Source organism: Mustela erminea, chromosome 3 (genome assembly GCF_009829155.1).
Source record: "Mustela erminea isolate mMusErm1 chromosome 3, mMusErm1.Pri, whole genome shotgun sequence".
Lineage (NCBI taxonomy): Eukaryota > Metazoa > Chordata > Mammalia > Carnivora > Mustelidae > Mustela > Mustela erminea.
In genome coordinates this window covers 107,058,346-107,084,157 of record NC_045616.1, presented here as the reverse complement: position 1 = coordinate 107,084,157, position 25,812 = coordinate 107,058,346, and the positions used below count along the sequence as shown (strand labels likewise).

The 25,812-nt window shown below is 42.6% G+C and overlaps 1 protein-coding gene across 21 annotated transcripts in view; it reads left to right on the top strand.

The window, feature by feature from the left end:
- The window catches only part of TENM2 (teneurin transmembrane protein 2), a 1,222,850-nt gene that overhangs the window by 914,003 nt on the left and 283,035 nt on the right, over positions 1 to 25,812 (top strand). For all 21 annotated transcript variants that reach the window (XM_032337070.1, XM_032337078.1, XM_032337077.1 and 18 more), the window contains one exon: positions 8,163 to 8,397. In XM_032337070.1, coding sequence (XP_032192961.1) covers positions 8,163 to 8,397 — 235 coding nt within the window. The remainder of the gene's footprint in view (positions 1 to 8,162; positions 8,398 to 25,812) is intronic.

The following is a 25,812-nucleotide window of genomic DNA, read 5'->3' as shown; positions in this document are numbered from 1 at the left end:
GTCATTCATTCAGCACTACTTCCGGGCCAGGCACCAGAGCCTTGTGCCCGGGATGTAAAAACAAGACAGACAGACTATCCATCTATCTATCTATTTATTTATTTGACAGACAGAGATCACAAGGCAGGCAGAGAGAGAGGAGGAAGCAGGCTCCCCGCTGAGCAGAGAGCCCGACTTGGGGCTCGATTCCAGGACCCTGGGATCACCACTCAAGCCAAAGGCAGAGGCTTTAACCCTCTGAGCCACCCAGCGCCCCCCACCCCAAGACAGACAGACTTTTGTGCCGAATGGAGCTCACAGTCCTATAGGAGACACAGGAGAGTCCAAAAACGATAGAAAACCATATGCCAAGGGTGATGAAAAAGAGGCGCCCAGTGTGCCCTTGGGAGGGGCCCAGCTGCATGACAGTTCAATGCAACGTGTAAGAAGAGAAACTCCCCTCTCTTAATGTCCTGTGCCTCACTTTCTTCATCTTTGTAATGGAGAACCCCATCTCCCTCAAAGGTTAGTAGAAGTCTAAATAAGGCGAGCTCTTACCACGCAGCTGGTGCTTATTAAATGGGAGCAGTTGCTCTTCGATGATCTCAGGTGTCCCCCTAAACCTATTTTTTGTTGATGGATGTAGGTAGAGCTGACAAAACTTTGGTTTCCAAGCCTGCAAATGATTGTTCTTTGTGAGCACAGTCCCCATGCTTCCACTGTGCAGTGTGGATGTGTGCGTCATTGTGAATGCACTCAGAATGCTTTTTCTTTGAGGTCATATATTTTGTGTAAGCAAGAGAACTACAAATCATTCCTTATGAGTGAGCACAGCCCTTGCCTTTCCTGCTGCTCTGCTCAGGCTGAGTGGAGCCTTTCCATCAGGGGCAACTGCCCCACCCACCCTGAATCCAGGACCCTACACTCCCAGCCCCAGAGGCACTGGTCAAAGCGTCTGCCCAGCCCAGGGAGACGAGAAGGGGGTTGTAACTTGGCTCATTCCTTCATTCCTGCCTTCTTTTTTTCTCCTGAATTCTGGAACGTGCAGCAAGGCTACAGTTCAATCTAGTGGTGGCCATATCCAAGAAACACTGCCATCGCTCACGGCCCTGCGACACCAGCGCACTACACGGGGGTCAGCACCGAATAATCCATGTCCATTCTTCAGAGGACGAATCATTCAGCAGATGCTACAACAGGGAAGGAGGGAGCAGGCTGAATGCCTGGGTGTCTGGTACTTAGACACAAGTAAATCTCTTTCCATCTCTTTCTAAACACGGGAGGAGGCTGGATCTGGACTCCCCCCGCCCCTCCACCAACCCCCTCCACTCCCAGGCTGTTGGCAAAGTACCTTCAGTCAGAGCAGGAAGGATGAGCTGGGACCCAGTGTGCCCTTGTTTCTGCCTGCAACAGACCTAATTGCTGCTTATCCCTGATGCCACTGGTTACGGGAGCCAGGGATACAGCACGGAGGAGGAAGTTCGAGGAGAGCCTTTTGGGAAGGCACAGAAAAGAGATTGCCCTGCAGTTCGGCTGTTCTGGCCTATTTCTCCTGATTCAAGCAGCATTGTGAGGTGCAGAGCTTTGAGGTGGGCAGTTGCCTCCAATTTCTCACAAGATGGCGTTCTGCCGTTTAAGCAAATGTGCACAAAAAGGAGTGAAGGCTGTTTTCCTCTGTATTTGCCAGGGTGAGTGTAAAGCAGGGCAGGGGTCTTGGTTCTCTTCCTATGTGAGTGGCCTCGAGGGCCCCCCGCGCTCTTTGGCATGTGGTGGAATCGGGAAGAAACCCTGGGATCCACAAGCAGCTAGCCACTTACGAAGCCCCATGACCTTGGGGGCTTTACTTTAACCTCTCTGTGCCTTACTGGTTGGCTCTGTAAAATGGGGATGATAAGAGAACCTGTCCCACAACAGGGAGTGGCAGCACACTGAGAAAATTTACAGACAGCAGTTCGCACAGGACCAGACACACAGGGAGAGCTTAACTCCTCACACTCCTGTCGGTATTATTTTGTAGTCCTTAACGTCAATTGTTTTGGTTATGGAAATGGAACACTTCGGAGTCCCATGTTCCATTTCTGCAAGCTCTGAGAGAGATGCTTTTGGGTCTGCCCCTAGTCATGCCTGTCCCATACCACTCAGTCAGCAGGTCCTTCTGCAGACCACATCTGAGGCTGGACAGGGTCTGAGGTTGGTCATTTTGCCTTTCTGTGTTGATTTGATACCATCCTCCATCCTTCATTTCCCCCAGATCTAAAGTTGCTATTGCTGTTATTACCATTGTCAGTACTATTAATTATAACACATAATATATAATAATATTTAATACCAACTATGTGCCAAGAATTGTGGTAGGCTTTTTAGAGATGTATTCTCATTTGATGCTCCTAACAACCACATGAGAAAAGTAAAACGACTCTATCCATTTCATAGATGAAGAAACAAACTTGGAAAAGACCCCTCTTTTCCAGGGGTCACACTGTTAGTAAGTGGCCACTCAAGTGTTCAAAGCCATCCACGAGCCTGGTCATCAACAACAGACTCCTCCTAACTAGAGGCTGTCATTTTTTTTTTTTTAAGATTTTCTTTTATTTATTTGAGAGAGAGAATAAGAGAGAGCATGAGAGGGGAGAAGATCAGAAGGAGAAGCAGACTCCCCATGGAGCCGGGAGCCTGATGTGGGACTCGATTCTGGGATGACTCCAGGATCATGACCCGAGCTGAAGGCAGTGGCTCAACCAACTGAGCCACCCAGGTGCCCCGAGGCTGTCATCTTAAAAGTCTTCACCTCTGATTCTCTCTGCCTCTCATGTGAGGTCAGATCTGAACAGTGTGTCCAGGTGCCAACTTTCACCAGCCAGAGACTCCAAAAGGTGTGCCAACTCCATCTTCAGTTCTAGCATCTTCAAATTGTTGTCAAGATGGAACTTGCTCCAAAGACATGGTTCAGTAGAAGGGGGCAGAGAGTCTGTGGTTAATTCATCATCTCGGGGTCCGAGGGGTTGAAATTTTTAAAGACCAGCACTTGGCATTCCATCTCCAAGAATGAGTGAATTATGAGCTGTTAGGCAAGCCTATACTTATATATTTTTTCTTTCATATATTTTATCATTTGTAATCACCAGGAAAAAATAGGGTGGACTACAGAGCAAGACAAAGCTATCTTAATCTATCCCTGCCCTCCTACTCTCCTGCACACCCAACCCCTCTTGGCAAGGGTAAACCTAGCCTAAATGTCTCACCCACCTGTTTATTTAGGAAGAGTGCAACAATAGCCAATTATTAAGAATTTCCTTCCTTAGCTCCAAAGAAAATCCTTCCTTTATACATACATTATTGACAATGTGGGCGTTGGTTGTTTCCACATGCTGTTTGAGCTTTGCTAGTCGAGTTAACCCAGGAGCTGATACTCCAGCATTTTGCAGTCCCCAGGTCTAACTTTGTTAGAGTTGATACTGTTGCCCATCAAAGAAGCACTACTTTGTTTTTCTTACGACTCCACTGTCAACCAGTTGGCATTTAGGAAGGTGAGAGTATGGGAATGGCATCCCTCTCAGGACCAAAATTCCTGGCAACAGCAAATCTTAAGCATAGTTTTTTTGAGCAAACAGGACAAATCAAGCACTCATTCGAGCACTTAGTTTTTAAACATACAGGGAGCAGGGGTGCCTGGGTGGCTCAGAGGGTTAAGCCTCTGCCTTCAGCTCAGGTCATGGTCTCGGGGTCCTAGGATGGAGTCGGGCTCTCCGCTCAGCAGGGAGCCTATTTCTCCCTCTTTCTCTCTGCCTGCCTCTCTGCCTACTTGTGATCTCTCTGTCAAATAAATAAATAACATATCTTAAAAAAAATAAACATACAGGAAGCACCTTCTCACTAAATTCACTTATCCTCTCCTCGCTGGGAATCTTAACTATCCTGCCCTAGCCTTTTTTTTTTTTCCCCCTTTCCAAGCATTTTATAAATTAAACTTGAAGTAACAGTCCAGTTGAGGCCAACTGGGTCGGCTTTGCTTTTCCCTCTCTCAATTTTTTCCCCCCTCAGAGGGATGAAGGCGGACTGTTTTGGAGAAGGGTACTTTGCCACATGACCCCTCTATGAGAGTGCTCCTGCCCTCGCTTTTAACAGAGGACCAGTGTGCCGCACCTCCTTCCTCAGACGAAAGGCCACACGGTACCTAAAAATAAATTCTAGGTTCTCAACTCCAGATAAATCAGGTACAAGATAATAGGTTAGCGCTGTGATTGTAATGACAGTTGCCTTTTGCCTGCTAATAGCATACTTATTAAGTTGATAGTGTGTAAGCATTTATGTTACACAGTTATTCGTGGCTCAATTGCATTACTATGTGATTTCATATTTATGCAATAGAAGAGCCATTAATATGCACATTAATTAAACCCAATAACTGTGTGGAACTCAGAGTGGACGCGAAGGTTCCTTCATCAAGCTAAGCTGTTAATCATTTCTGTTTCAGCATCTATTGAAGACACAAGTTGCCTTTCAGAAGGGCTTTTCCATGTAATTTGGCCTCATGGAAAGCAGTAAGGCATGTTGCTGGCCATTGTTTGCATTTTTTGAAATGGAAAACCATCAGACCCAGCAAGCTCTTTGGATGACTGTAATGAAAACCGATAAACACAAAAAGTACTTGAGATCATTAGGTGTAGCAGAGGTTGCTATATTAGAGATACATGAACTACCCAGAATACGAAGGTACCACAGAGGAAACCAGCAATCAAAGACATAAATGCCTACCCCCAGTAACATAAATGCATATATCCGGCCAAATTAAAATAACAGGGATTTTAGGGTTGATGGCAAACCAGAAAACAAACCATCCTAAGGCATTAAGCTATATCTAGTTGCTACTGTGGGAGAATAGACTCCATATTTTTGTTCTAGTTTTGTTCTCAAGAGAAGTCAATGATCTGGAATGTTCTACAAAATCCCGACTCTGAAATTTTGGTCATGTGCATCTTGGGGGCTGTCAGTTTGTGACTTCTGCCCTAGAGGGTTGAAATCTGGGTTTACGTCCTGTACTCAAATCTGGGCTCCTTGAGAGCCATAATCATGTCTTATTCACGCTTTTATTCCTGACGGAAGCAGTCAGGGTTCTGTGCACGTGGTTGGGGAACTTGCCAGCCTTGGGTGGCAGGCTTGGCACTCCCCGTTCCTCTTCCCTGCCATCTTCCATGTTGACACACGGCTACTTAGTGCTGTGGTCACCAGTGATGCGTGAGTACTCAGGATTACAGACATGGGGTTGGAGGCCCAGGTTCACACGACGTGAAGGAGCAGACCCAATCGTTGAACCCTTGAACCCTCTTTAGATTTATGTTTTTTACCCACGGACTAAGTGTCCCCCCAGATGCTCCCCTGTCTCTCTGTACACACCCCAGTGGTAGCTTTTACCACTCTATTCTAATTGTCTTTTCTAGTTCTTGCACCTAGTTGCAAAATATGATCGTTAGATGGATAGATAAATGAGCAAATATCCTCCGTGTCACAGTGGAAATGAACAACAGTAATGAGGAAAACATCTTTTAATACTGACGATGCTAGATGGTGGTTGTTGTTGCTGTCAATAATGTGATTTATTTGCAGTGAAATAACATGCTTTATAGGAGGGCAGGGTGAGCAGAGAATTATGTCTGCTTTGCTCTCCTCCATGAAGCTCTAGACCTTCTCTTCAGCAGCTCGACTTCTCTCCCAGCTAACTGGAACGCTCACCATCCATTTTGTCGGGACTATGCCACATAACACCTGGGTCCGTGGTTCCGTTCCCCCCAGCACCACCCCTGGATATGATCAACAAATGGGAAACCACAGGAATTCCACCCACACAGAACACAGATGGACAGGGAAGGGCCACCCAAGTTGGAGTTAGCAAAGAAACCTCAGCTCGGGATGAATAGACAGGAAGCAAGAGGGTTCTGGTATCTCATTTAGTGAATTAAATACCTCCCAGGGCCTCTTTGTACTTTGGGAGAGTGTGTGGTCTGGAGCTCTGGAGGTGAGGACGGGTTGCTGAGGGAGATGGAAAGTGAGGGCTTGGGGCTGAGGAGGCTGGGTTCCCACTTGTACACTGATTCATCTCATCTTCCTGAGGCAAGTCTCAAGATTACCTAACTAATGGCAAATAATGACCACTTGGATGGAAGTTGAGAGAAGGGGAAGGAAGGCATGAGAATTCATTAACCCTGTGTGAGGGGCTTGGATAGCATCTCTAAAGGACCATTATTACATCATTTCACCCCCTTTTCTCACCTCTTCCCACTAATACGAGACAGACAAATGCTAAATAACTATATAATAATACATTACTCGACAGACAACAATGCCAGGAAATGTAATAGCCCGCTCCAGCTATGAAACTCTCTCAAAGATATATTTAAAATGTCACTGGTGCATAATGTAAAATACGAATTGCAGGTTCATTTGGAGGACGCGATTTAAAATCTGTGCAACTCTACAGTGGCATTTCCCATTGGGGTTTAGTTTTAGTTGTCTTTCTCTGAAGACCAAAAAAAAAAAAAAAAAAAAAAAAAACCCAAGTAATTTCAGCCCAGGAACACAAACTTCGAGGAACCACTTTCCTCTGTTATTTTTCCTTCTTGTTTTCCTCAGTCATGATGCTCTCCAAACCTAGTATCTTCTTGACATGTTGTCTTTCTTTCGGAATATTTCTGCAGGCTTCCCAGGAGCCGCGGAATGTAGATTACACCTTTTGGAGATGTAGCCTGGCCACATAAGGAGACAAGTAGTTGAAATTTGTGTCAAATTGCTTGTTTAAATGATGTGAGCCAACTTCTTAAAGCCAGGACAGCAGGGGCTGAGGATTTTAAAAGTTGGCAGGGGCCAAAATGACAAGGCTTGGCAGTCACCTGGTGAGCTGCCAACCTCGACTGGAGGCTTCAAAAAAGGACACAAATTAAAAGTCATGTTTCAGCAGCCATTAAAACCAAATTATAGGCTTACATTGCATAGTGAACTACTTTCATTTTCATTATGCTTAAAATATTTCATTTTGTAGATTGAGAATGGGTTGCTAGGAAAACCCTGTGTGGAGTTGTCATCTATGGTCATATTTACAAGAGGATACACGCAGAGGTATAGTTCCCCTTTGTGCATTTCTCCTGCAAGGAGAGAGGATTTCAAGAGAAGAAAATAGGATGCAATTTGGAGTGAGGGTCATGGTTTGAAAACATCAGACCCAATGTCTGAGCAGGCTCACAGGTATTTTCTTAAAGTCTTATTTAAAAACAAATTATATATGTGTGTGTGTGTGTGTGTGTGTGTGTGTCTATACACACACATACACACAAAATACCTACACTTTTTTAAAATTAATTGTCACCATCTTCAAAGCCCAGGAAATTTTATCTAAAAGTCCAGATCTCCAGCTCTCCTTGAAAAACTAGATCTGGCTGCCTTGGACCCTTATCCCCACATGGCCACATGGGCTCAGATCTGAGGGAGGGCTGCTTCCTGCCCTCTCCGGGTCCCCTCGGTCCACAACTGGCCCGCCTCCCTTTCTTGCCTGGCCCCCACAGGTATTTAAGTATGCTACTGTCTTAGAGGGTACCATATTTTGTTACCTTTAGGAGGAAATAGTTGGGGCTCCTGGGTGGCTCTGTCAGTTGAGCATCTGACTCTTGATTTCACCTCGTGTCATGATCTCAGGGTCATGAGATGGAACCCCATGTCAGGCTTACAGTCAATGTGGAGTTTGCTTGTCCCTCTCCCTCCCTCTCTGCAACTTCTCTCTCTCTCTCTTTCTCTCTCTCTCAAATAAAATAAAAAGAAGAAAGGAAGGAAATATTTGCAAAGCTTGTATGTAGTGAACTGGTTTACCAGGAGAGAGTATACAGACTTTCTACAACAATGATCAGCCTTGTCATGTGACTTCCTCTTCAAGATTAATATGTTCTAGCCTGGTTTTACTAACCTAGTTTCTCCTTCTTCTGAGGCCGGCAGAGAAAAAGCAAAGCAAACCATGTTACATATGAGTAACCAACCCTGGAATTAGGCATTTGCAGTCTTATCTATGTGTCTAGTCTGTGACTTTCAGAAATTAACCCACATAGAGGCATGGACTCTAGGCTCTACTCCGTGGGTTTGCAGAGCCTTGGCGGCTAGAGTCTGCAGTCCCTGATGGCTGTTTCTCCTTCCTCTCTTTCCAGGTCCTCCAAACCACCACAGCCAGTCGACTCTGAGGCCCCCTCTGCCTCCCCCTCACAACCACACTCTGTCCCATCACCACTCGTCTGCCAACTCCCTCAACAGGAACTCATTGACCAACCGGCGGAGCCAGATCCATGCCCCAGCTCCTGCACCCAATGACCTAGCAACCACGCCAGAGTCCGTTCAGCTTCAGGACAGCTGGGTGCTAAACAGCAACGTGCCGCTGGAGACCCGGTAAGTGCCCGTTGCCCATCACGCCCGTTGCCCTCTCAGAGCCACCCACACGATCTACCACAGGATGGCTCGGGATTCCTGTCAGGGAGACAGTCTTTGTTTAAATAACAGGACGAGTTTACCACCTCCTCGCTGTTCCCTTGGTAATTCAACCCTGGATGGTAGGTTGATAGGTATTTCTTGGTTCACATGTGTCTCCTTTTAATGCTTGTTTACTCTCTTAGACAGCTCTTGTGTACCCAACTAATAGAATTAGCATAACATATTTTTACTCAAAGGCTCATGGGAAACATGCTTATAAGGGTATATTGACTGAAAGCTGCTGATAAATTATGCATTTGGCCTTTCCTGAAGTAATAAATGAAGACTCATTTGAAATTAAGTGTTTGGGGAGACCTTGAGAAACAATCCCTGATTCCAGACTGACAGAAGTATAATTTTAATTTATATTTCATCCAACATACCGTCTCACGTTAATCCCTCCTGTACACACTAACAGCTTGATGCCTGAGGGGCAAACAAGAATGTACAAAAACAAACAAGAAAAAAGGGGCAGCACTTAGGTTGGAGTGAAGAGTTGCAAAGTGATCTCCAGGTCTGGCCTTGTGTTGTTTTGCCTCTGCTTCAGTCCCTTTCTTACCTTCACGCCTCGTGCTCCAAAACCGTGCTCACCTTGATGCCCTGAGAGAGGAGGCGTGGGTGACAGTGCAGCCGGCTGGGGCCGAGTGGCCGGGAAGGCTGTGGGTGGGCTGCTAGATGGGGAACGGCCCTTGTGCTCCAAACCCACACCCTTTTCAGGCTTTAGGGGCTCCGGTTACTCTTGTTTCTTTGTCCGAAAGAGCCATGAAGAGAAACGGAGAAAGCAGAGACTTCACTTTGACCCTCCAAAAAGTTCCCACTTAAGTTTTTAAACTTTAATAAGTTACGTTTGAGGAAATATGACAGGAATCTGTCATCTTTCCGGTAATGGCCAGCGAATTTTCTGCACGCAGCTGGAAGCAACTATGCAAGCCATAGCATTTATCTTATTTTTTTTGTTGTTGTTGTTTTAAAAAGATTTTGGGTAACATGTGTACTATTGTCATTGTGGTCACTTTAAACTTAAATAAAATTTGTTCTCTGATTATAGGTTATTGTTAAACATGCCTATAGTCTTTTTTTTTTTTAAAGATTTTATTTATTTATTTGACAGACAGAGATCACAAGTAGGCAGAGAGGCAGGCAGAAAGAGAGAGGAAAGGAAGCAGGCTCCCCGCCGAGCAGAGAGCCCCTCTGCTCAATACCAGAACCCTGGGACGATGACCTGAGCTGAAGGCAGAGGCTTTAACCCACTGCGCCACCCAGGCGCCCCACACATGCCTATAGTCTTAATCTGAGGCATAAAATATGTAAAGTCAGTAGAAACTATATGCATATATTATATGTAATAGATATATTGAAACATCTGCACTGATATAGTAACCTGTCAATAAACAGCTTTGCCAGAAAGTTTCCAGGCTGAAAGCAGACTGGTCCGTGACAGGTCCATTGGGATATCCCATAGTCGATGATGCTCTTTAAGGCTGTATACGTTTTTCTTTTTTTCCTCCTTCTGCTATCGAATTTGTTGGGCATTAGCTTCTTTTTATATGAATAGACCATTGTTTGAAAAACAGTTTCTGGCCATCGAGGCTGCATAGAGTAGACTAGAGGGAAGAAGGAAAATGATGAGGAGAAAGGGAGAGAGAAGTGTAGTAGCTCTTGTAGAAAGAGAAGGAGGGGACGAGCAGAAGGAAGAGGACCACCATCATCATTAATCACCAGTTTTCACCATGTACTTTGTATATGGCTGGCATTCATTCTTTTTTTTTTTTAAAGATTTTATTTATTTTATTTGACAGACAGAGATTACAAGTAGGCAGAGAGGCAGGCAGAGAGAGAGAGAGAGAGAGAGAGAGAGAGGAGGAAGCAGGCTCCCTGCTGAGCAGAGAGCCTGATGTGGGACTCGATCCCCGGACCCTAAGATCATGACCTGAGCCGAAGGCAGCGGCTTAACCCACTGAGCCACCCAGGCACCCCTGGCATTCATTCTTTACTTGTGTTTTCTCATAAGAGCCTGAAAGAGATACAGTGAGGTAGGAAGGAACCATTATTTCCACCATTTTAAAGATGGACGATCTGGATGTCAAAGGGCAAAATAACTTGCAAGAGGTCTAAGACTTCAGGGAGATGGGACGTTTTGAGCCACTTTGAACAGAACTATAGTGGTTTCCACACATAAAATAAGGTGCCAAGATTTCTTCTGATGAGTAACTACAAAACTACATTTATTGCCCTAACTGTTACATTTACAGGGCAAACTCCATCAGAGTGTTTGCTTCTCACAGAGAGCCTCCCCTTGGTGGTTAGAATGCATATACTGCATGAACTGTCTCCCCTCTCCCAGCTTCTGAGGAAAATAATTGGCTCTCCAGGAGATTTACTTTATAAAACCATTTGTAGTCAAGTGTTATCTTGACAAGAATCTGGTAGAGAGGGCCAGCAGAGCCACGCTTGTCACCTTCCTGGTTTTCTGAAGTAAGCTTCCCTAGAATTTGTATCTGATCTGTAGAGTCCTTCTGCAGACCATTTGGATATTTGTCTTTTCTCCAAGGATTAGGGTTTCTCAGTGGTGCTTTTGGAGGAGGCAAGTTAAATACAAGGCTTGAAGAGTAGATGGGATTGCCAAAATGTTGAAGTCAGTCAGAAGGGAAAATCAAACAAGGGCAACATCTGGATGTTCTTTGATCAGCACATTCAAGGGCCGAAGTTTAGAGACTGTGAGGCCCTTGGGATCATGAGGTCACCAGAAGTCAAGCCCAGGGAGCACAAGTCAGCAGATATTTGAAACTCCGTTCATGGAATTCATGAATACGTATAACTTGGGTGTGCGTCTAGTCTCATATATGAAAACTTCAGCAGTAATTAGTAGAATTGTTGGGCTTTGTGTTTCTTTTAAAAAGATTATTCATTCAGTCTCTTATTAGCAAATATTTACTGAGTCCCTCATGTATACCAAGCACTATGTCAGGTGCCAGGAAGATAATGGGTAACACAGGCATCTTGCCCTTAAAGCTCACACAACCCAAAGGAAGAGACAGGTACAGAAACAAAAGGATAGTGCAGCATGTACAGCAATGGAAGTGTAAAGTCACTGTACAGTGGATGGAGGGATTAACTCTCCCAGGATGAGCAGGAAACAGTTCACAGCTGAGGGTCTGTTTAAGCTGGATTTTAAAAGAATGATAAGAATTTGTCTAGTAGATAAGTAGAAAGACTTCAAAGATTATGGTATATTATTTGTTCCCATCCCCTATTTTTTTTTTTTAAATATAGTCTTAGAAACTGGAGAACTGAAAAAATTCACTCCTTCAAATGCTAAAACATGGTGAGTTTCATCAGATCCTTTTCTTATCCACAAGAGAAAGTGTAGGTCCGGAGCTGTTCTTTTAGGGGCGTGATGCCATGCTGGGATTCCCATTCTTATTTTTATACCAAATAAGGATTGATTAACTACATCCAGGAGAGAGAACCATTGAAGGCAGGTCATTGTGGAGGCTGATTGTGATGTAGTCAGCAATTTCGAAAATGCAGTGGAAATTTACAAACAGCCTCACCACCTTTACTCTCCCTAATACAGACTTCTAGGTGTAATGGAAGAATTTCATAACCCTGGAAGGTGATGAGCAGGCATTCTACCACCCCCGGAGACTCTATGCCAAGTCCAGCGTGTTTCTTTAGACGAGGGAGGAACAAACCTTGGCCTCTCTGCATTGCTTTTTGATGTTCCCATCAGTCTTAATGAGGCATGTTACATCTTCTCTAGACTGTGCTTTTTTTCCATTTTTTTTTTCTGTGGCAAGTAGAATTAAAGGTGCTGATGAAGGAGACATAGCCCGAAAACAGGACTGTACAAATTTGGAATTTAACAGAAGACAAAAAAGCCTACCATGAAAGTTCCATAGCACTGTCAATCATGTAAAGGACCAATGCATATAAATATCTACCACCCAAACCAGTCCATTCATGTATAAACCATAACATAATCCAAGGAAAAACAAACTCAGGGCAGAGGTACTAATTGCAAGCAGTCTGTTTTGTCTTTCTCCAATATGGTGTGTCACAAAATCACTCCATCACCATGTTTTTCTCCACCTACTTAGGTCTTAGGAGTAAACCCATGGGTAATCGCTGGTTGATAGCACCTCTCTACTCTTTCCTCTCCTGACAGCAGCAAATTCGGGGATCTTCCTGGCCAACAGTTTCTTGGGGAGTTTCTGAAGTCAGCTTCTCTTGTCCAAAACAGTATAAAGTAGTTTGATGACTAACTTTCCTTCATCTGTGTGTTTTGCTGAAGCAAGCTTCTCTCTCTCAATCTCTTAGCAGCAGGTCACTAAAGAGAATCCCAAAGCAGGACAAAATGTCCCCCTGACTTTACTTTTTCTCTGAAATACCAGAAGCTCTGATTTTTTTTTCAGTAATACCTTTTCTATCTTTATAAATTTTGACACAAAGGCAACAGAAAATAAACCCACACAAAAATCTCCATCAGATCCTCAGTTCCAGAAGCCTTCCCTTTAAACATCCAGACCCTCACACTACAAACAAGTTTGCAAGTTGCTTTGTAAGATGGCCATCCATTATTTATTCAAGAAATATCTGTAAGAACCTATCATGCACCAGGCACCAAGGAGCCCTCAGTGAAGAAGAAAAGCAAAGTCCTTGCCCTTATGGTGATTCCAGGCTGGGTGTAGACGGATGTGAACAAATGATTATACACATGCCCCTTCTGCTCCGATGAGGGGGAATATGTGCCATGTGAGATATAGAGAAGTCAGATGCGTGAGAAATGGATGTTTAGGCTGAGCCCTAAGGATGAGTAAGTGTTAATTAGACTTAAAGAATGTTCTAGATGGCAAAAACAATGATCTGTTGGGGAGAGGAACACTAGGATGCCAAGAAATGAAAGCAAGCTAGAAGGGCAGGCAAGGGCAGTATGCTGCAGAGTGCTGGGCTGGGTGAAGGGTTTTGGACTCCAGCCCAAGAATAATGAAAAGTCACTGCAGCATTTTAAATGGGAAAATAAAACAATAAAATAATATTTTTGTTGTTGTTGTGAATTCTGGAAGCTGCCATATGGCCAAGAGACTGGGGGTAAGGTGGAAGGTAGAACAAGTCTAGAGATCCAGCTTAGAGAGTCTTGCAATGATTAAGATGGTCCCCGCTGGGGTCCTGGCAGCAGTAGCCTCATATTTGCTTTCTCCTACCCATTTCTGGCAAGAAGGTGAACATTCATAGATGTCAGGTGTATTTTGAAGGTAGAATCAGTCGGAATGAATCCTGTGTGGCTTAGGCGGTTGAGGGTGCAATTACCAGCTTTTTGACTTAGGAGGGTGGCTGGTTAGTGATATCATTTCCCAAAGAAGGAACCAGTTTTGTGGCAGAAAACAGAAGTGCCATTTCAGACACGTCAAATCTATGATGCAGTGAGACTTAAGTGTAGCTGTTTGGATTCTAAATATTTTGATTCCAAGATAATAGATGTAACATGTAAATTCATCCATTTACAAATAACAGCATATTTAGTGTGTTCAAAGCTCTCAGCAATAGATTTTTTTTCTCTTTTAAAAATAACTCTCCAGAAATTTTGTTCAATTTAGCACTTACTCTACATGATCATATATGCCTGTAAATAACAATTTTTCTTTATCAAATGCTTTTTTGCTTGGCACTTAGTTTTTACGTACATTATCCCATTTAACCCCTTAACACTTCTGGTGGGTATATGTTACTTATCCCCATCTTAAATGAAGGGAAACTGAGGGCTCAGGAAAACGAAGTTATGTACAGATCTGTAAATGAGTAAGCGGCGGAGCTGGGATTTGAACTGGGTCTGACTCCCAGTGCCATTTTCTTGACCACCCCACAGTAGTGCCTTTTGGAACTAGAAAAACAAAACAAAGCTATGCTTATTCTGATGGCAAACAGAAGATTGATTTGCCAGGCCATGGAAATGGTGAAGTCAATGCGTGATAAGTGACATAAGGGAAAAAAAATGATCTATGGGTTGAATTCCAGCCTGTGACACGATAGCAAAATCATCAGCCAAGCAAGAGGTAAGGGACTCTTCTCTGCAGCTCTTTGAGGCTGGTGGCAACCAGTGTGATGGGTCTGAGGCTTCGGCACTCCATGGCCCCGGACGGCATAGGTTCCATGTGAGCTCATGACAGATACTTTGCATCGTAGAAAATGCGAGAGCAAATTGACAGTGCAGAAATCAAAGCCCTCCTACTTCCTCAGCTCTGTGATCTGTCGAATCTTTCTCTCCCACACAGAGCTTTGCCACATTAACAGGAGAAAGCCAAACCGCTAGGGGTATCCTGGCTGACCATTTGGTCATACTTAGAGTACCATGATTATTCCTGTTAGCAGGAAGTCGTGTAAGGGTTCTGCTAAAGAAAGGAGTACCTTGGGCTTGATGGGCGGCATTTTAAGAATCTAATTTTCCGTCTCAGAATTTCAGAAAACACACTTTTTGTCTTTGTGAGGAAGTCATCGTAGCCTAATCTGGATGCTTTATTGGTAGTGCGTATTTGGGAATCAAGACACAAGACCTTTGGTAAATAAGGTTCTCACAGAGAAGCAACAAGATTGTTGAAACATCCTTGCCATGCTGAGCCCAAAGACTATTCCAAACTTGTTCTCAGATTGATTTTTCTACCTATGGATTAATTTTCTGACAGAATCACTGACAAGCTTGATCTTGAGAATATTAAACCAAGGTAACCTGTTTGGGGGTGTGTGTGTGTGTGTGTGTGTGTGTGTGTGTGTTTAATGTTCTCAAGTGAAGTTTAAAACTAGAATTCATTCTGGGTGCACCCAATGCATTCAAGCACTTTTCAAATCAATAGGCAGGTTGGTTTCTCCATATTGCAAAACATTATGCCCCCTCTAAATTCTCATCAGAGGCAACATGGAAATTAATGAGACCTTTAGGTTAGCCTTTCAAGCTCAGCCTTATTTTATAGCTTTACCTTGCCTTTTTGACATGGTGATCCCGCCTGGCCACCAGCAGCATTTCACGTTGCACTGCACTTTAATTTTATAGTATTCGTAGTCTTCCTTGGAAACTGGCAGCTTATTAATCTCAATAACTGAGCTGCTCAATAGGCAAGCTCTCCAATGAGAAACGAGGCTGTGTCTTTTATTTTTTCTTGGCAGATGGAGACAAGGAGTTCGTTGTTGGATCGAGGCAAGGGGTGGGGAGGGAGAGAGAAAGTCGGTTAGAAGAGGCACCTGCGTACCCCACATCATTTTCTGACAATTGGCAGGAAAATAGAGAGAACCTACGCCGAGCTACTGCTCAGCAATTTATGGGTTGTGGTGTTAAACACACTCAAACCCATTAATAAGAAAATAAATAAAGTGGTGTGACACGTGTGCAAATTACAAGGTGCATTAAGAAAGAAACAAGCATTACATCTTATTTAGGACCACTCCAGCCTGCTCTTGGTATGGTTTGCAAATTGGGAAGCGTCCTTGAAGGTACAGGTATCCAAGGAGAGGCTGTCCTTTTCGAATTCGGTTCCCGCTATAAAACTAGAGTCTAATTAAGTTTATTAAAGCTTTGGGTACTTGAACTTTTTACTTGTAAGTTTACCACAGTTAAGGTTCTAGGTAAGAGAACGTTTTTAAAAGGCTGTCCTTTGCAATCTGGGTGATGGGGACCCAATTACGGATCGAGGCCACCTCGTGGTCATGCCTTGTAAGCACAAGCCTCTGCCCCAAGTCTGTAAATGCAGTGGGTTAAGTTCGCCAGTCGAAAAAAGCCAAGTATTTCCATCTCTGTCTGTGCTTTCTCACCCATTCAGCTAAAATCAGCTGTCACTCCCTTGGGGCATTTCCTGAAGCCTTCCCAGAGGCTATTTTATCTGGCTTAGACAGGGAGAGACTTGATGAAGCACAAGTCTTTTTCTAATTCTGGCTCCCCAATGATCCTTTTCTTTTCACAGAGGCCAGATAAGGCATTCCCAGCTCTCCCAGGCAGGGGAAGTAGGCTCTGCAAGTTTTCTGCAGCTTCCTTTGATTTATTAGCCTCCACCTTGCCTGTCTTTGTAAAGTGGAGTTTTGTGTCCCCAGAATTGCAGTCCTGTACAAGGCTCTCAGCCAGGTCCCTCTCCTGGGGTTGAGTACTCTAGATTACAGGAGATGGTTGAAGAAACTTTTTCTCAGACAGGTTTCTTCCCTCCAAAACCCACCAAACAATTTCAGGTTATGTCATGAGTCATGTTTGCAAATAATCATTTTTAGAGGTCATGACAATGCTAACCACAAAGGCTCACCCTCAAAATTGTGTATTTTTAAATCCCTTAAAGAATTGCTTCTCAGCCAGAATGACTGAACAATCAGAAAATGCTCCCAATTTCTTTCATCGTTGTTTTAACTGTCCTTGCCTTATATTTCAAAAGAGAATGGGTAACCTTTCTTTTTCATTTGTGAGATTGTATTGAATTTGTGTTGTAATTTGTTAAAGCTTTGGTTGGGTACAAACATTCATAAGTCCATTTCTCCACATTCAGTCCTCTGGTAAAGATGTCACACACCAATGATACGATGATTAAAATCTCATTTTTAAAAAATTCTTTGAACAAATGGATTTAAAATTCTGCACTTAGAAGAAGGTGGAAGATGTTGCTCTTCTTGGATAAGAATTTTAAATGGAAAGCTTAATCTTAGTGACTTTTTGATCTCTTATCAACCCAGACTTTCTCTACTAGAGAACATGGATAAGAGGGCATAAGGTGATATTGGACCCTATTAAAGCATTTGATGGGACCTGGAGAAATCTACCCCACCCTGGCCTCAGGAAAATGAGAATAAACATGAGAGCCCCCTGGGAGTAGGACAGTGCTTTGAATCTCCAGGTTTTGTGGGTGTCTTTTCCTCAGCTTTGAGCTGTTCTCTCTTGGTACATTAGTGTCCTTCAGTAGTTTACCAAAGACAAGGGACTGCAAAGATCATCTTCTTCAGCTTCTAGACTTCAGAATCTGCGTGAGCAGACATTGTGGCCTGATTAGATATTTTTTCACTTCCTGGAAACAACTGAACACTCTCTTCGGTTTTGATTTTTAGACATCATCATCCCTTGAATAACTACTTTGTGCCAAGTATCATAATAGACACTTTATGTTATCTGATAGATATTATTGTCCTTTATTTGGCATGTTGGGAGGTGGGAACTTGGGGAGATGAAGGGCCTGAGACAGATTCAAGATTCTGGAAGAACTGGATTCATGAAAAGAAACTCAGGCATTAGGAATCTGTCCCTCAGCTTCGCTTTTCTCTCTTTCCCACCATCGTTCTTAATTTGTAAGATCCTTGTTGGAACTTCAGGCTATGTTCTCACACCTTAGAAATTTAACAGAAAAAGGAAGTCTTCTTTCTGATATTTCAACAACATTCTTTTCATTAAATTTTCATTGAACTCAACAATGGTCACATACCCACAGTGGACCCATTCCCCAAGACCTAGAGAACAGACCGTGTTGATTGGCTAGACCTGGATCACGCATCCATGTAGAGCATGGGTGTAGAGCATGAAGAATGTAGAGCATGGGTGTAGAGCATGAAGAATGTCATGGTCGTAACTGAGCACCATGATTTTAGGAGACCATAAAATGGAGGCTTTGCAGGCAAAAAATAAAATAAAATAAAATCAAGTTCAATAATAGTTTTGTCCTAGCCCTAGCTACCTACTCACATTGCCCAATGATAGTGATTTTCTCCTCTGGGCCCACACAGTTCTAGCCAGGATGGAGGAGTAGGAAAATTTTAGGGGCATCAGGTTATCTCAGTTGCCTGGGCACAGAAGGGGGTTTACAGCTGATTCTAATATGAAGTAGAAAGAATAAGTTCCACTGACTAATTTCCATCCCCTTCTGATTCATTGCCCTCTCTGGTTCACTTCTCAAACATCCCACAACTTTACCTTTGAGTTCACTATGGCCACTTAATGCATTTTAACTTTTATTAGTCTCCTGATGTCTCTTTGAAGCTATCATCTTCTTTCCTGCAAAACTGCTTGGATTCCACATTTTCTAATTAAAACATGCTCATTTATTGTCTTACTAACCAGTGCTCTTTACGAGGGCTCATGATGAGAAAGTTAACTCAAAACAACTCGATGCATTTCCCATTCTCCTGAAAATGGCTCGGGATGCAGTTTTACCTTTATAAAATTGAATTGCTTTGGACAATTTTTGGTTTTGCTTTTTTAATAAAACCATGAATGGAAACCATTTAACTCCATGCTGCAAGTTCCTGTTCTAGGCAATGCATTTTATCCTCTTTATGGTGAAAATCGTAGGTAGGACATTTTGCAGGGGTCAGTCATCTCCACAATGGACCATGGTGTAGGTGACAATTGAATAGTTCTACATTTAATTAGACAAAAAGTTTTGTCCTAAAATGCAACACATCCTAATGTCAGTAATTATGTCCACCACTATTTACACCCCTGTGATTTAATGTGGCATTACTAGAAATACTCAAACTCATTGTCATAAGGGAAAAGGTAGCACACATACGTTTAAACCCACCTACAACTTCATAATAATGATGTGACTGGGAGACAAGTTGCAAGGACACAGTCCATGTGTGTCTACATATACTCTGAGTCATTTTCTGAGTCTTCCCCATTGTTGGCCTTGTCTAGAAATAGGCAAGTAGGGAGCAGCCTCCTCATGTCCTGCCTCTAATATGCATCCTCAGGTTCATGGTACCCTTCAGTTTGGGAAAGAGGAATTGTAGAATCTGCTACAGAGCTAAAGCCAAAGGCTGTTTCAGGCACAGAGGGCGAGTCAGAGTCAGAGAGGAAGAGACCGAGAAGAAAGGGTCTGGTGATTAGAATACAGAAATAAGAACATGCCGTCTTCTGGGAAGTTGATCTCTTGATTCTGAACACTACCTTAGAAGGCAGACCAGGAGAAGGAGTCAAGGTAAACATGAATGAGGTTGGCTTGATCATTTAAGAGAACTGGAAATCATTTGGCAGCACAGAGGCAATACTTTCAAGCTGGAGGCTATGTTAAGATTACCTAGTACAGTCCAGTATCTATTTATGTGAGGGGAGTGAGACCCAGATGACCAGTGAAGGCCTCCTAAATGTCCAAGTAGTGAGATAAAGCAAGCCTGTAGCTCAAGCATACCTCTCCGTGCTTCACTGTTCCCAGCACGATGACGGGATTTTGTTGCCTCTTCCCTCTGAACAGAATCATTTCTCCATTTCCTTCCACAAAATATTTGTCAAGAATTTAGACAAAGATCAGAGCCCATATTGCAATAGATTTGGTCTTTCCACTCCTATATTACAAAATGCATGCATTCTCTTGGTAAAAATATTCAACAACTAAGAAGTTAGAAAATGGAAAGGAATATTCCCTGCCCTTCCCCTTCTATTTTCAAGGAAATCTCTTTTGAAGGTTTATTATTTTAGGCTTCCCAAAATGTTTTTGGATGTCTGAGCATTTTTTTTTTAAGTTGAATGTAAATGGGACTGTATAATACGCACCATTTGGCAACTTCCTTTTTTAACTTCATGAAATATGGTGGAAATCATGTCAGGTAATTTCATGGGGACCTACCTCATTCTTGTTTTAAAGTCTGTGTAATATTCCAAAATGTCGTAATTTATTTAACCAATCTCTCCTTTATGGACCCTTAGATCACTTTCACATTTCTGCTATTACAAACAAAACCGTAATGAAGAGTCTTGTGTATATAGCTTCCTTTGCATACTTACATGATTATGTTCAAGAGTCAAATTCCTAGAAGAGAAATTGCTAGATCAAAGGGTATGTATAATGTGCTTTTTAAATTTTGATGGATTGTGCCAAATTATGTTCATCTCAATTCAAATGCTCCCGTCTCTCCTTATTCCTCCTTCTTTAATGGGTTGAATTTACTTTTATGGGCTTAAAATAAGAGCCCTGAAGTTTACGGTATTGGATTTTAAACATAGAATTGAAAGAACTTTCTTTTCAAGGAATAATGTATCAAATAATACTAGAATACTCGAGGAACTCAACTCCCCTTCTAATGTGCCAGGTGTAGTGTGAGGAAGAGGCATAGCTGTGGGGAAAATCTGACTCACTCACTTCCTGTGGTTCTAGCTGTAGGGCCCTTTTCTTTATTCCCAAATTGTGCCACAACCTGGCCTACATGATTCAACGTACCTAACTTTTGCTGCCTTTTGTTTTCTCATTTATAATTTGGCAATGTTTAAATTTGCCTCTTCTCCCTGTCTACCTTGCCTCTATCCACCTAACGGGGATATTATACAAATATCTAAGACGACTCAGTCAAGTTTCTGAGTCCCCAGGAGAAATGCCTAGTACAGCAGTATCATTGCTCTAACTATTATAAGAGAGTGTTTATGATCAAGGGCTTGAAAATCCAGCAATGAAGTCAGCCCCTTTTGTGAAATAAGTATGTGAGGGTTCTGTCAATAAGAGGCCCTCAGGCCAAACTTATATAGTTTCTTTATCTGCAACTCCGATTTTATGCTAAATAAGGATTTTTTTTTTTTTCCCACCTCCCACTGGTAATCCCATTAGCAGCTGTGTTCATAGGACTCCAGCTTAATGCAGCCAACGTTTATGGTAGTTCTATTAGGGGCTGACCACCATGCAAGGTACTGAGGGTAAAGTCAAAAAGATGTGGCCCTTGTCTCTCAACAGTTGTGGTCTTGTGGGAGAAGTCAGCTAAGTCAATAATTTATAGTAATATAAAACACTATAAAAGGGTGGTACAGGAACACAGGGTGTTGGGGATACCCCATCTACCCAGTCTGGGAAACCTAGCCAGCAGGAATAGTGTCTGATTCCCATTTTGATGGAAAAGTATACCCCATCCAAAGGTCACTCCAGGAAGAGGTAAGAGAAGAAGGCCAGAAAAGCAAGAGTATGTAAGCATTCTGATCAGCTGGGCTGGAACTCAGGAGACAATGCTAGAAAGGTCTTGTGGTCCATGCCACAGCCACCTTCTGGGATCAGTGAAGTACCTTATGGTCTGTTCTGGGTGGGACAGGGAGCCTGTGAAGGTGTATTATGGTCACATTGGCTGTGAGAAGTAGGAAAAGCCTCAGCTGACGCACCAGAAAGACAAGAAATAAAAGTTCATACCAGCTAACCGAAGGACCTCGTGTTCAAGGAAGGAAAGGAGAAGGGAAGGAAGGAAGGGAAAGGGGGCTGGACCAGAAGGAAAGATCTGTCCTCCAAAGAGGCAGTTTATGAGATCATTGATAGCTCTCTCCAGAACAGTAGAAGCTAGCGTTTATTAAGGGGTCTCCTTATATGGCAAGAATGTGCTGAGTCCATTTAATGCACATAGTATCCCTATGCAACATTTTCCATTGTTTTCACCTGAGGAAACTGAGATTCAACAAATTGTTTTCCCAAAGCCACCCAGATTACTGGGCTCTGAACCTCACTTGCTGCCAGTAGTTCTCTGGTTCACCACTGCCTTGTTCAGCCTCCCAGAACAAGCAGGTGCAATGTCAGCCTAACCCTGACCTTGACCTTCCTTTTCCTTCTTGACCTTTGCCCTCTCCATCCACTGCTCTTTCCCGGTGGCTTCCCACCGCCCTCACAGAAATGCTGACTGTGCTTCCTGTTTCATGTAGCCCCTTAACCTCTTATCAAGCAAAACCTAAGAGCTGGCAAGGACCCCAGTTCAAGTCCAAGCCTCTGAGATGTCTGCAAAGACAGCCTCCCCTGACAGACTCTCCTTTGGTTTTGTTTAATTCTGCCGCTTGCAAAGAAAATGCCTGGAGGCGGGCACCTGGCTGTTACTCTAACAGGCACCTCCCTGTCAGGCAGCTTTCAATTTACCGTGCCTTGGCATGTCCAACCGCGTCTTCGTCAAGACTTCCAAGATGGCAGTGACAAGCTTTTCGGTTACTTAAGGCAAACATGCATGACAGTTTTCCTTGACACTTGCATTTTTAAAAAGCCTTGCCTGGAGCCCTAGGAAACCCAGCATTTAGGAAACCAGGAGCCTTTTAAGGAAGCCAAGCTTTCAGAACCTGCTTCCCTGGGACTCGTTTTTGTGACAGGGACACTGCAGGACCTGCTTGAGAGTATATTAAGCACCATGGCAATATTTACGTGTTGATGCTAAATGATGGTTGCCTTTTTTAATGGCATTTTTTTTTATGACTGAAATGTATGGATCTGTTTGGTGCCTTGTCAGTGACTTTGTGGCTAGCCTAACAAGCACCCTTAAATGGCACATTTCTGCAAAAATTAATTCCTAAGTGTCCAACAGATATATGTAGGCAGGCACACATGTCACAGGGGTTGCTCTAAAGTTTAATTAATATCCCTCAAAAGCTCTTATATCATTTCAAGAAGAGTGCTAAATAAGAAGAAAACATTGTACCTATATATATTTTGCATAGAAAGAAATGTGGGTAAACACACTGATAGGTCTTTGTAAACTTGCTCCTGTCTCAAAGGGTCTGATATAAATTCAAATGGGAAAAGAAATTGTATTAACGATAACTATATTTGAGTGTTAAGAATAAACAAAAGCCACAGAACCCCAAACTTAAATGTTAGAAATCTCTACACACTATAGATGTGGAAGAAAATCCCTAACACACAAAAATGAGGAATAGTTGTTTCTTTGTCCTTTGTTTTCCTTCTCCTCCGTTGGTCCCCACATCTAGAATTGCTTGGGGAGTGCAGTGAGTTGAGTGTCCGACTCTTCATTTCAGCTCCCGTCGTGATCTCAGGGTCTTGACGTCAAGCCCCACATTGGGCTTATTCTCTGGGCATAGAGCCTGCTTAAGATTTTCTCTCCCTCTCAAGCACTATTCTTAGCTATGCAAGAATTCCAGTATATCCGTTTTGTTTTCCTTTCTAAGCCTTGAAGAAATCCCATAAAATACATTATCTGTCCCTTTTCATTTTTATGCCATAATATAGCTTCCTTCTTTTCCTCCTACCCCCCTCCCTCCCTTCCATCACCCCCTCCTTCCTTCCCACCATCCTCCCAGTAGGTCTGAAGAACCTACAAAAATCTAGGAAATAACCATTATTGGTGGTTTGGTTGGTTTGCTTTAAAAAAAAAAAAAAAAAAAAAAAGATTGTATTTATTTATTTGACAGAGAGAGACACAGTGAGAGAGAGAACACAAGCAGAGGGAGTGGGAGAGAGAGACGTGGCCTCCTGCCAAGCAGGGACCCTGGGATCATGACCTGAGTCGAAGGCAGATGCTTAGCAACTGAGCCACCCAGACACTCCGGTTGGTTTGCTTTTAATTTCTTTCTGGGCCTTAGTGTAATCATTCAAAAATATAGGGAAATGAATTAGAATTTTCTTTCTCAAACATATACCCCTATGGAATACTGGCTTTAAGCCTAGGAAAGTAGGTGGTATAAAACTAACATGACCAAATAAGCAGAATGATAAATGTTATATGTAGAGTACTGGGATATTTAAGATATTAAAGACTTGTGAAGATCCTGTAGTAATCCCCTAAATTCTTTTTACTCCAGGATTTCCCAAGTATCATTATATGCTTTCCCCACCTAAAGCTAGTAATATACAAATACACTCAGTGATCCAAAGAAGATACTTCAAGATCTAATATTTTAGACCCTCTTTGATCTCACAACAGAAGTAGGAAATAGGATTTCTCCAAACCCTTGCTAGAGAAAGACTCTCTGAATTTGCCTTCTAAGATAAAACATAATTTTCTCTAAGCACCAGAACTTTAGAAATTCATCCATGCTCAGATTCATTCATCGGGTTCTGCAGTATTTGGGCCTGATGAGGAAGTACTATTTATAATACAATGCTCAGAATATGTATTCACAATACAAAATTTTTTATAAAAATGTCATGGATAGGGGGCACCTGGCTGGTTCAGTGGGTTAAAGCCTCTGCCTTCAGCTCAGGTCATGATCCCAGGGTCCTGGGATCGAGCCCCGCATCGGGCTCTTTGCTCAGCGGGGAGCCTGCTTCCCTTCCTCTCTCTCTGCCTGCCTCTCTGCCTAATTGTGATCTCTCTGTCAAATAAATAAATAAAATCTTAAAAAAAAAAATGTCATGGATAGATCCCATTCCTAGGATATAAACCCTAGTAGTTTTCCATTAAAACCCCTATCCTAAAATGAGGACCTGTTGACTTGGCATGTTAAAAACATTCTGTAAGCTAGGAAGTGTTATTACTCTTTCTGTAACTACTGCTACTAGGCCCTCTGACGATGCTTTGTGTTCCTGTAAGCTGGAAGTTTTCGAAAACAATCTCGTAACACAGGTAGGATGAAAGGAGACTCGTAACATGTTTAGGGCTGACCCGAGTTTGACCTTGTTGAGGAGTTCAAGGTTGATCATTTTCTACATTTTGAGAGCAGCTAAAGGATCCCCTACAAGTTTTAACATAGAATTACCCTATGACCCAGCAATTCTCCTATGTATATCTCCCGTAAAATTGAAAACAAGTGCTGAAATATTTTTACACAAATGTGCAAAGCCACACTATTCACAATAACCAAAAGATCAAAATAGTTTAAATGCCCCTCAGTTTATGAAAGGATAAACAAAATGTGGTGTATGTATATTTTGTATATGACACACATACATATATACACACTGGAATAGTATTCAGCCTTAAAAAGGAGTGAAGTGCTGATCATACTACAATGGAGATGAACTTGAAAACATTATGCAAAGTGAGAGAAATGAATATATATGTATAAATATAAATGAATATATATATGTATATATATTAAATATATATAATAGGAAAATCCATAGAGACAGAAATCAGATTAGTGGTTACCAGGAGCTGGGAGTAGGAGAAGAGAGATATGGGAATTACCACTTAATGGGTACAGGGTTTTCTTTTGGGATGGTTGCCTTTTTTAATGGCATTTTTTTAATTTAATGGCATTTTGATTTTTTGGAATGATGAAAATGTTTTGGAACAAAATAGAGGTGGTTGTACAATATTGTAAATGTACTGAATGCCATTAAAATGGTTAATTTTATGTTATGTGAATCTCACCTCAATAGGAAAACAATTTCATTAATAAATTAATTAATTAAAGGAAAACAACTAGAGGATAAGTATATCCCCCCTTGGTGTGAAAAATCTACTCAAGGGAGAGGCAATAAGATAGGCTAGAGAATCCATCTCTTGCTCTGATCTCTCCCCCACCCCATCCCCCCCAAAAAAATTAAGAAAAAATGTCTGTTTCTAAAACATGGTTTGGAATGGTTAACTCTGAAGGAACTACACAAAATACCAGTACATGTGACTTGATTAATACTGATAAATGGATCCAAGGGTACAGGATATTACCATCTGGAATTGTCAACATGATCCCCA